This window comes from Triplophysa dalaica, chromosome 3 (genome assembly GCF_015846415.1).
Source record: "Triplophysa dalaica isolate WHDGS20190420 chromosome 3, ASM1584641v1, whole genome shotgun sequence".
NCBI lineage: Eukaryota > Metazoa > Chordata > Actinopteri > Cypriniformes > Nemacheilidae > Triplophysa > Triplophysa dalaica.
Genome location: NC_079544.1, coordinates 9627864 through 9640033, shown reverse-complemented (window position 1 = coordinate 9640033; position 12170 = coordinate 9627864). Strand labels below are relative to the sequence as shown.

Below are 12170 nucleotides of genomic sequence, written 5' to 3'. Positions count from 1 at the left end.
CTTGTGTGGAAGCTGAGATTGAAATAGCAAGCGCGTGTGAAATAGGGATCTCCAGTGTAACACGGCCAACGTAATGGCGTTGCAGCTCAGCACCACTGCAGTACACCTCCACTGCAGCCTTAATTATGCATAGCAGCTGTAGTGAGAACAACCCACTCACACACAGGGGAAGGTGCAGGGGCAGGAAAGCAGAAAAGAAGAGTGTGGAGAGGAGGAGTGAGTGAAGTCTGTTTTCACTGCCGAGAGGATGTAAGAACTGAAAAAACAGAGACAGAGTGGATTGTTTTCTCCCATTGATGGACAAGAAAGTATGTGATGCATTGGTGGACTTAAAGGGACAGTTCTCCCAAAAATAAAAATTCTGTCATCCACTCACCCTCGTGTCATTCCAAATCCGCATGAATTTCTTTGTTGCGATTAACATAGAGAAAGATATTTGGAAGAATGCTTGTAACCAAGCAGTTGGCCACCGTTGACTACCGTGGTAGAAAAATGACAATAGTAGTCAAAAGTCCCCCAGAACTGTTTGCTTTCTACATTTCTTAAAACGTCTTCTTTTGTGTTCAACAGAACAAAGAAGTGTATAAAGCAATTTGTCCCACTATGGTAGTCACTGGTGGCAAAGATCTGTTTGGTTACAAGCATTCTTACAAATATCTTTCTCTGTGTTCTTTGGAACAAAGAAATGTATACAGATCTGGGACAACTTGAGGGTGAGTAAATAATTACTGAATATTTTTTGGGTGAACTGTTCCTTTACAACATCTATTGGGTTTAATCATTGGTGTTCCTTAAGAGGATTATGTGAAATAAATATTACTTAGAAACGATAACACTTGTGTATTTAAGGATGTCACATGAAGTGCCGTAGCTAAAGTTGAAAACAATCGAAGGGACGCAGGTGCAGGGAGCCCACAACAATTTAAGTTGTATAGCTATAATGGTCTAAGATGTATATACAGTGCAGGACAGAATTACTAGCTATGCTCCCAACATGTATATTTTGTGATGTTTGGTCAAATTCAGTTAATGAGAAAAAAACCAGAGCATCAGCCAACCCAAATTATATTCACTTATATTCCCCCTCTTATGTATTTTTTGTGCATCCATAGCATACAGTTACACATTACAGGAGCCTAACTTTCACATCATTTGTTCTAAATCCATTATTTTAGTTTTTCCTGGACTGTTGAATAAGTGACAGTAATAGACGAAGGCCGAGAGGAGGAAGATGAAGACATGCTATCAGAAGCAGCTGTGACACAGCAGCTGGTCTGACAGAGTGGATGTGGCCTGAATACACATTTGCTCATCTAAGGTGATAGTGGAAGGTCGCAGCTTGTCTGTTTGTGTATGTCTCGGGAAGGGTCAGGTTTTGTCTATACTGGGAAAGCAAATGTATAGTGGGAACTAAATGTACACACAAAATGGCTTACAAACCACCTGCCTTAATATCAAAAATGGCTTAAAAATTTAAAAAGCAAGAAAGAATATCTGTGAGGTGACGTTAGGGATGGGGGTGTTGTCAATTAAAATGAATATCAATAGCAACATTACCAAAGTCTCCACCAAGATTGAAAATGTGTGCATGTTTGGCTATAGACCGTTTCATTGGACACGTGAGCACCTGAGTTTGGGGAGTATCTAATAATATAATAAAACTATTTATATTTAATTTATATTCAGAATAATATGTATTTTTATTTTACTTTATAATAATTGTATCAAATAAACTATTTATTTAATTTTGTTGCATGTTCATTTTATTTAATACACTATTTGTTGAATGGGCCCTGTAGTGTGGTCGCATATAAACAAACCGTATGGTACATTGATATCTAGCGGTTGAGCTTGGTCTAAATTCAAAATATTTGATAGACTATTTTAGCCAAGTAAGGGTTTTTCTTCTCTTGATTGTTATCAGAAATAATCTACAAGCACTCTAATGTTTGTGGATGTGTACCCGAAGTTAAATTGGGATCACAAAAGTGTGCATGCGCAGTAATGTTTGTTTAAGTTGTAAGAAGGAACCTTCTGCAAATTTGTAAAAATAAGTATTCTCACGGAGATGCCGTATTGAAACATGTCTGTTTGAAGTGACCCATACAAAAAATTATATTAAAAAAATATTGAACGTTTTACACTTTTGGCAGATACTTATCCAAGGCGATGTACAATAAATTAAGTTATTCTGCACATACTACCAAATATTTTATAAATAAGTGTTTCCTGTGAATTCAACCCACAAACATTTGCTCTTGCAACGCTCAACCAACTGAGATATCATACAAATCACATTTTGCTTTAGATCTAAGGAAATCACCAGCTTTGTGTAAGTTATGTATTGTTATTTTCCTCTGTTTCTCTAATATTGTAAAAATGTATGTGTATATCTATGATATTGATCAGAAGCTGAGATTGGTGCCCATATTTAATACACAAAGAATTCCTGTAGCATATTTATAAGAGACCCGTTGATGAATTTTCATGTTCTTAGTTTTGAAAAAATATAGTGATTAAAAAGAGCTTTTGATGCTCCCTCTAGTGGTGTGTTTGTCATATTTCGCTTGTACGTTGGACCACGTGATGGGCTGTTGTTAAAATCAGATCATATGAACTATTTTCAGTTCTTTCAAGCTTAATACCAGCTATGTTGTTGAAAATGCAATGAATTAATCACTATTTTATCTTGAATTCTTAGAGTTCCAGAATTTATTTGCCTAAATCATTTATCACATACACAGCAAATGATCATTTCGCCAAAGAGTAGCCTATCACTTTCAAATATGCATTGCACAAAGGTCCCCGTGTTCCTTTCCGAGTCTAATAATGCAGGAACAATCTAAAATCTGTTCAAACATTTCACATCTCAGCATCACAGTATTTTATATCATTAGCATTTACAGACTAAATTGCTCTGTGAAATCACCAATAATTTCATGCATGCACTCTGTATTTACATTCATCTCATATTAGTGCTTGAATATCATTTTTTTGATGAATAATAACTTAATATACCACAGTTAAAGAAATCATTTGGTGCAGAGGATGTCCTACATCTGTCCTAACAATAAACAGTGAGCTTAGCAGTATTGAATCAGTTCACTCATAGTGCATCCCGAAGTACAGCACACGCCGGCTGGCCCGACATCACGCCGGGTTCTGGAGGACGTACTAGCATCCTGTACAGTTGTGGAGTGTAACAGAACCTCTGCTGGTGGACTCATGTGTGAGGCGGGATGCTCGGTCACGCTTTTAGTGGACTCAAACTCTTTCCACTGCTCCTTTTCACTGGCTGGGGTCCATTTCTGGTTTGCAAGGAGATTCCCGTTGAGCAGGTTTTGAAGACTTCCTGAAAGAAAGAGATAGACAGTATTTAAAAATGTCCAGTAATAGATAGAATATTAAGAAAAAAGACATTAAAAGCTAAATGAATGTCTGAAAAAAGTAAACCTACTGATGGGGGTTCTGTAAAGAGGGCCGGAATCAGGCGCGTTTCGTTTAAATCGAGAGCTCCCACACGAAGTTACCACCATCCGAATAAACTCTCGACCACAGAGCTTCACTCGTATATCTTGACTCTCAGATTTGGAGCTTTCAATAAGAACTAAAAAGGTTAAAGATGCAAGCCACTGGATGTTCATGATGTTCCTTGGGATGAGGATTTTTTGTTGGATTAGTCAACATTCAAGTACTACAGGCTACCTTCTTGGATAAGCTAGGGGGTTTTTATACTTCAAGTGCCAACCTGGCTCTTGGAACAATCCATTTGGCCTTGAATGAAGAAAATCACGTCCTGATCTTTAAGGCCTTCAAGGCTGGAACTTATAAGATAAAATACAAATATGGCAGCTATGATATGATATATTGCCTTGGGTCAAGGGAAATTGCGTTGGTCTGTCGAGTTTTTCGTATTTACGTGATTAACACGTTACATAAAAATATTTGTCAAAGAAAGGTCATGTTTTTCATATTTGAGAATACCGGTAACGATTCATAAAAAAGTATGACTGCATGAAACTTAACATAGATAGCCAGCAGAATTTTGTTATTAAAGTGGGTTACATTCCACCTAACTGGAGGATGTCCAATGATAGCTTTTAATAGTCCAAATAGCAATAAACAGTCTTTAGTCTCACAAAATAAACACATTCCTTTGTTGTCTGAGTTCAACATATGATCTCCTAATTGACCGTAATGCAGTAATTCTTAGAGACTGACCTTTGTTATATAGTGATATATAAATAACAAAAGCCATTACCACGCAGCTGTCAAGGGTCTTGTCTTTACATTCCCTTAATTGATGTTGAACATTTCAGTCAAAACACTGGCATAACAGGTCCTCTTGGGCCCTAAATCCTATTAGGCATTAGTCTGATTGCTTGACTTCTCATTGAAGGGAGCAGACTTGCCTGCTTCAGGCGTATATTTATCTTTGAGAAGATGAAAAATTAAGACGTTCATGAGAAAACTTTGGAAGCAATAAAGAAATCCTTTAGACTTAGCCTTAGGAAAGGGATTCCACAGAGAGTCAGAATTTGCATGGGCTAAATAAAAACGTACCGGTCTCATTTAGACCTGGTGTCATAAAGCCTACATACAGTTTATATTGAATTATTTATGTAGTGACATACATACAATGAACTAGCTCTCTTTAAATCTTAAAGAAACAATTTTCATATCATGTTTCATGTATATTTTATTAGTTTTTCACTGTATAAGGATGCAGAAATATGCAGTTGTACTGAACAAAAGGTATTTATCCTTTACCTAAAAGTTAGAATAAAATAGATTATAAGTTTCACATGGTAATGGTTTAATATTATAGGTAAGATATAGAATTATAATTTAAAGAGTGAGTACAGGTCTCTACAGTATGAGTCTGATTCTGGCTTTGAAAAACAAAATCACTTACAAATAACAAAGAAATAAAAAATTGTTTCACACTTGTGATCTGTGATCAAATTTGAGATTAGCTCATCTAAAAAAAGGTAATAAAGTGCCATTATGTCCAACTGCAGTACACACAGAATCACATCATATACACCAACAGTGTCTGAAGGCCACATGTCCCACTTCTTCCTCATTTCTTTAGCTTTAATAAAGAAGAAACCTGAAAACAATCTCAGAATCATGTGTTTGATTTAAGTGTAGATTGCTACATAACTATGCTCTGTAAACTAAACAGTCCTTTGCAATCTTTGTACGACATTTTCTGTTACAGTAGAGGAATTGCAGTCTTGGCACTGCTTTTAAAGGTGGTTCGCAAATCCTTAGGACATGTCATTTGTAAGCCATCTTAAAGTTAATCGCTTAAATTCCTTTAACCTGGCGTTCCCTGTCTCTTAAATCCCTATTTAATTCAAGGCAGGCAGGGAACCTGAGCTCTTTGTTCAAGGGCGGCAAAGGCAGGCTGCATGACAAGGACGTTTAATGTTGACACTGTCCGGTGTGATGTCGACTGTCCTCATCAGAATCCTCTATGGAAGGCTCAAAGCAGCTCTCAAATTTCCTTTTCAGTCTTTTCTTTAGGTTCAGGCCACGTTGTACATTAGTGTTAGTGCACTCCTGGGCCTTCAGCTTGGCGTAATAGTCTGAAAATTTATTGAACAGGATAGAGATGGGCATTCCATTTAGAATGATGCCGAAAGATATGCACCCAAAAGCCACAACTCGACCAGAGTAGGAGATAGGCACCACATCTCCATAGCCCACGGTGGAGATGCTCACCTGTGACAATGTTAAAAGATACAGTGTGTTAACATTTGTGACAATTTTCACGGTCGATTAACAAAAAGAAACAGATGAGGCAGCTTTCAGTATGTTTCCACATCAGTTTATCAGTTCAGTTGTTAAAGTCAAAATGTTGCATTAAAGCCAACTCGGTAGGACTTGGTAAGCCTCCAGGAAGTTACCAACTAATCTAACTTTTTAATCATCCTGGATGCATCGAATTGAGCTGCATTACTACTAGGTATTATATAAGATTAAACACAGCTGCCAGAGGATAAAGTCCAATACTCAGAAAAGAAAGAACGATACAAAAGCCAGACAGAGCAAATTATAAAAATGATAACAAAAAAGAGCACAGAAGATTTGAATTGATAACAAATATGACAAAATCATAGCAAAAGGAAAGTAAGTACTGCAGAAACTGAGATTGTTAAAAAAAAAAATTACTAGATTACTTCAAATTGTATCACAATTTCTATCTGTATCATGTGGTAATTGACATCATGCAAGACCTTACTGTATGAAGCTCCTCTTATCAGTGGTTGTTATCAAATTATTTTTTATTTCTTTTTCCATATATATATATATATATATATATATATCCTTTTTATTCCTTGATGTGTATCATAAAAAATAAAAATTGGTCAAATTACATTTGAAAAGACGCAAGAGGGTCGGAATAGAACTGTTTTCTATTTTCAGATATATGAATTATCTTTAATTCTGCAAATTGTGGTAAATGTTTTGCGAAAATTTGAGAGTTACTCACCGCTGCCCACCACCAGGCATCTGGTATGCTGCTGAAGGGGGTTCCTGCAACATCCTGCTCCACGGAGTGCATTAGGGCAGAGAATGTGAAGATGCCCATGATGATAAACAGAAACAGGCAGCACACCTGTTCGAAGCACTGTCGAATAGTAAAGCCGAATGCACGCATACCCGTAGAGTGCCTTGCCAGTTTCAAAATGCGAAAGATTCGCATGAGTTTGACAACTTTAAGCACTTTGCTAACCTTGCTTACTCTAGCCATGGTCTTCAAATCATCTTGGACGTTGACATCTTCCTGGTTGGCAAAGGTCTCGAATATCAGCTGGATAAAGTAAGGCATGACAGCCACTATGTCTACAAAATTAAGTGCACTCCTCAAAAAATGCTTGACATCACAAGTTGTTAGCAGTCGGAGGAAATACTCAAAGGTGAAAAATAGGATTGAGGTTATCTCTACAAACTCCATATAGGTTCTTCCGTAGATCTTGTAATTTTTTAATTCACTCACAGTGTTGAGAGTCATTGCTACAATAGAGATGAGGACGAAGAGGCTGGAGAACACAGCAAAGGCTTTGGCAGCCATTGAAGAATAGGGGTTCTCCATCAGGTCCCATAAACACTCACGAATGCCACCCAAAAACATAGTCTCGAAACCCTCTTCATTGTGCATAGGCTCGATTTCAGCCATGAGCTCCCTGTTGACTTTAAGCTGATCTTTAATCTCATCTACTTTCTCCTCGTAGAGAATGCGGCAACAGCGAGGAGTGTCCCTTAAGTGTAGACCCCAGAACTTCATCTCCTCCTCAAAATTGATGGGACACAGACTCTCCATTACCCACAATACATTGCTACAATAGAAGTGGAAGATGTAGTGGAAGAAAGTAGGATCTCGGTCGAAAAAAAATTCATTGGTAAGGACACAGTAGTCGTCACAGAGCGTTAGCTGCCTGACGGGATCTTTGCACAGGGCTAAGGAGCCTATTCTGGTTTTGGGGTGTTTGATAGCCAGGAGCTTGGGGATGATGAAGAGTTTGCCACCTACATTAACATTGATCACAGTTGAATGCCGATGTGGAAATTTTGTTGCTTCTTTCTCACTGCTTTTCGCCTTTTTTTTATCCTTTTTGTCTTTTGTTGGAGGTGATGGAGTATCAAGGTTGTCCATCGACGTCCATGGCTTCACGGAGCTTTCCTGTGAAAAAGGAAACGCCCTGTCTTCCTCTTCTATGCTATGTGAAAAGCTAGAATTAAGTTTGACACTTGCAAAAAGACTTGACCTCCTCTTTTTCAGTTTCTTAAGATGTCTTCTTGGAGGATCCATTATTACAGTGGCTTCCAAAAGCTTTTTGCCGAAAACTAAAACGTATCTTCCAGATGTACTATCTTGTTAGGAAAAGAAAAAATGTCAGATTCTACATTCCAAGTGTAAACATCCCACATCCAGCTTCAAGGAAATGTCCAAACGGATTAAGAAGACATCTTACATGGCTTCTAGCTTTTTAGACTTTGCAATATAGCTCAAGTGACAGAAAGAAAAAGCCACTGTATTTGTTTCGGCTGAACAGAAGATCAGGAGTTGAGGATTTTGCCCCACCTCACTGATGCCGTAATCCTATTGCTGTTTTTCTGTCCCGGCAGAGTTAAAAATACAGTCATGAGGATTAGTGTTGTGATTTAATTTAAGGATTGAGCCCTAAGAGGAGGAATGGCAGAGGATAAATAGCAGTTTAAGGGAAGCTATATGTTTATTAAATGATCGCTGTTTATTTAAATTTATAGTGCTTTTAAATAACATATTAATCTTATCTTGTGTCCTGTCTGGACAATTTACAAAATCCAATAAGAAAATCATCCAATCCCACAATTTCTTTATTTTGTCTAGCTTCTTTTCCTCTATTTTCACATCATCTCAGTAGACTGTTATGCTTATTTTACCATGCACACATGCAAATAAAGCCATAACATAGAATAAGAAAAAATCTCACATACGACAGAAAAAAACTGATTGTTGCATAATGGTGATAGATGTATTTTACTGTGTGCTATAGATAAACCTTATGAATGCTAAATACCTTTTAAACTGGCATTTTCTTACTAGGCATATCATTGTAAAGAACACATCAAAAATAAGACCTTTAGTTGCTATTATTTGTTTGATATCACATAGCCAACTACATGTTTCATTAGTTTTCTATGTCTTTGCTTTTCTGTTTGCAAGTCCTTTAAGTGTTTCAAAGTAGTCTATATTTTCATATCCAGTTTAAACTGAATAATATTTGGTTTCCTTTCAGACCACTTACATTTGTGGATGTGAAACTTTGCAAATAAAATAATAAGATTTTAAATAATATTGCTTTTAATCCATTTGAGTATTTTCATAGAAAAATGTGTTCATTTTTATCCCACATAAAGACTCAAAAACATGTTCTACGACGATTTAATTTGCCCATAAACTCTTCACCTCGTGATCCCGGAAGCGGAAATAAACTTGTTTTAACTGTAATAATCGTATAATAATCTAACATATAATAATAATTCTGAATTTCATTCAATATGTATTTTCTAAAATAATATTGATATATGACATATAATAAAACCTGATAAATTGAAAAAAGTGATCTTTCGGTGGGTATATAAATACCGTGGAGACCACGTGACTTCCTTTCCGAACGAAGCTGAAATCATGGATGCCAGCCGCGTGCAGCCCATCAAGCTCGCTAGAGTACGTAAAATAACATTTATTCAATATTATAATTTATAACACGTTTTTTAAGAGTATATTTATGTTGCCGTTGTTCGGGAAATGTTATTTTTAAATTTTTAACCGTTTTACATTAGTTTCTCATGTCTAGCGATGCTCGCCATTAGGCCTTTACTTAGCATTAGCATCCTGCTAACCAGCAGCATGATGCTGAACATCGGCATATACTTTATTTCTGCACTTAACAATGTTGATCAAATCACGCACAAAGCAGTTCTCTTTGTTAAAATGTACGTTTTATTACAGGTAACAAAGGTGCTGGGAAGAACCGGCTCCCAGGGACAATGTACCCAGGTTAGACCAGAGTGTGGTCCTCATGCTCGGTTCAATGATGAACCGTTCAGTTTTTATGATGTTTTTGTATTATTTTCATTAAAACATCATACTTTCATTTTGTGATGCCTGTATGTGCATTTTTTGTAAATGCGACTATAATAGACAAAGTATGTTTATGCCAAATGAATAAACGGAAATGTATGTTGTAGGGGTGGCAAATACCAGTGCTTGTAGCCACATTGTATGTGCCTGATGAAACCTTTGGATAAGGATGATAATAAATGGTTTCAGTGAGTGGTGTTGACAAGTATCATTGTTTTTGTTAGAGCATCGAGCAGACATTATTATGTAGGTTATGTTGTTTACTTTCTAGTTTTGTTTAAGATAACAGGTTGTGTTTTGATCCACTGTCACAGGTACGAGTTGAGTTCATGGATGACAGCAATAGATCTATCATCAGGAACGTGAAGGGCCCAGTCAGAGAAGGTGATGTCCTGACACTTCTGGAATCTGAAAGAGAAGCCAGAAGACTTCGCTAGGTCAGTAAATCTGTATGTAATGCAGTTGGTTATCTTCGGTTCTTTTATCATAAGAAATGTAAGATTAACTTAAATATTTAGCATTTAAAAAATACTTTTTCATATGGGTTGGCAGATCCCAATTCTCTGGATTGGAATTGCGTAGATAGACATTTTTTTGCTGGATTGGGTATCGGAATTGGTGGACGATCCAGAAACTGATCCTGTGCTGATAATATTATCAAGCTTTAAGTTTGAGCTCTTTGGAAACCGCTTTAAGAGTTTTCATGCGCTGAATTTTAACATTAGCTTATGAATAGCTAGAAAACTCCTCTACTGCTGTCATCGGTCACTCTCCATTCAGCATACTCTGGTGTTCGGTGCGAGTGAGGATGCTAATCTTTCCGAGATGTTCCAAACTATGTTTTAATTATTCTGCTTGATCACTAGATAATAGTCTTTAGTTTTGTTTCAAAGTATTGTATTTTCCTTGAGTTGTCAATCGCTGATGGGTGTTTTAAATTAAAGCATTGGAAGCGGTTGGAGTAAAACGCGTCACTCAAACACAATAACTTTGATTTTAAACCTCTGATTAAAAGGCTCAATAAACTGTTGGAAGGGTGCAATGCACTTTGTTAAACATATCTCTTACCTTTGTGTTGTAACCATCATGAACTTCAGAAGAAGGTATGTTAAGCACATCATTCTGCGCCCAGGAAGCGCACTGTGCGTGTAAATAAGAGAATAAAGCGCTTCATCCAGCTCCCAGAATGCTCAATATGTGTAGAGAAGCGGACCCATTAAGCGCATCATTCTGCACCCGGGATGGGCATAGGCCTCTTTTTTCGGCGGCTTTTCATTAGAGCAGAGATGTACAGGAGTTTTTTTCACATTTACTCATGTATATGTACTTTATGAGATTAATTTTACTGTGGAAAAAAAGTATTTCACTACATTGTAAACTTGCATTAATGCATTATAGTTTTGTTCAATACAATAAAATGCATGCAATTCTACACTGATCAGGATAAACCAATACTAGTATCGGAACGGGTACGACCTCTTACAGTTCAGGTATCGGTAATGGAAAACTGATATCGGCCCACCCCTGCTTTTTAATGGACTTAGTATTTAAATTGCTTTAGCTATACTTTTTTCACAACAAAGCATGTCATACTATAAAATGTAAATGAATTCTGGGTTAAACAATTTGATTTAAGTTCTAATCTTTTATGTTTTCCTCAGCAGTTTGTGAAGACCTGCCATGACGTAACCAGTACTCGGAGCACACCAACACCAGCTCTTCGGTTGTCAGTACAATGTCATTTGCAGTTTGAAATAAAACATTTTGTCAATTAAATGGTCTCTATTCTTAATAAGGCAAATGAGGTGATTGGGGTGAAGAAATTAATTACATTTTCCCTAGTGCAGTTGTGGAGGGAGTATGTTGTGATACAAGTAGGCAACTTGAATTGATGTGGAGTTTTTGGACAATTTAAATGATCAGGCTCCAAGACCTTTTTATAAAAATAATGGCTAACTATAGTTTATGAACATTGAATATAATATGTAATAAAATATATGATCCTAGTAAGCTCACATCAAGACTTGTTATCGATATATGAGGGGCAAGTATTACTGTTTTAAGTTATTTAAAATTGTCACTATGTAAGGGATTTACAGTAAAAGACCTGTAGACCAGTTATGATGAAACACTCCGAGGCATGGGTTATAAATAATAGAATAAAATTTAGTGAAGAAAAATGGTTTGTAGTTTTGCCAGGGGAAGCCAGCTTCAGCACTCTCAAGGAATTCCACAGGCCGACCTGCCTCACATCCATAATGCAGTAGTTTTAAGCTAACAGAGTCAACTATGTCATTACTTGGATAAATCAAGCTCACATGATTGGTTATCAATAGATAAACAAGAACACAAAGCTCTCAAACAATTCTGGAGTCATTAGACAGGACACATAGTCTGACTCCCATAGACTATCAAAGATGACAGGCATGTAGTATAATATGAATTAAAAGTGACGTTATGTCTGTCTCGTGATATTCCACTCTCACTTTCCTGAAACAATACAATCACACACAACAGATGTTTTTAAACA

General features: G+C 36.8%; 3 protein-coding genes across 4 annotated transcripts; 1 reads left to right on the top strand and 2 right to left on the bottom strand.

The window, feature by feature from the left end:
• Positions 1-2690: 2690 nt before the first annotated feature.
• Positions 2691-3706, bottom strand: insl3 (insulin-like 3 (Leydig cell)). Its single transcript, XM_056743347.1, has 2 exons — positions 3458-3706; positions 2691-3352 (listed from the first exon to the last, which is right to left on the bottom strand). The coding sequence occupies exons 1-2, from the start codon at positions 3642-3644 to the stop codon at positions 3084-3086; spliced, it is 456 nt and encodes a 151-aa protein (XP_056599325.1). The 5' UTR covers positions 3645-3706; the 3' UTR covers positions 2691-3083.
• A 1724-nt stretch (positions 3707-5430) lies between these two features.
• si:rp71-39b20.4 (potassium voltage-gated channel subfamily V member 2) lies at positions 5431-7926 on the bottom strand. The gene is made up of 2 exons (XM_056743345.1): positions 6503-7926; positions 5431-5730 (listed from the first exon to the last, which is right to left on the bottom strand). Exons 1-2 carry the CDS (start codon positions 7820-7822, stop codon positions 5431-5433), a joined length of 1620 nt encoding a protein of 539 aa, XP_056599323.1. The 5' UTR covers positions 7823-7926.
• A 1208-nt stretch (positions 7927-9134) lies between these two features.
• rps28 (ribosomal protein S28) lies at positions 9135-11416 on the top strand. Of its 2 annotated transcripts, none has more exons than XM_056743648.1 (4): positions 9135-9223; positions 9509-9556; positions 9955-10077; positions 11305-11416. In XM_056743648.1, exons 1-3 carry the CDS (start codon positions 9185-9187, stop codon positions 10075-10077), a joined length of 210 nt encoding a protein of 69 aa, XP_056599626.1. In that variant the 5' UTR covers positions 9135-9184; the 3' UTR covers positions 11305-11416. The 2 variants fall into 2 exon arrangements, with proteins under 2 accessions (XP_056599626.1, XP_056599628.1); XM_056743650.1 differs by having other exon boundaries at positions 11302-11416.
• Positions 11417-12170: the final 754 nt, after the last annotated feature.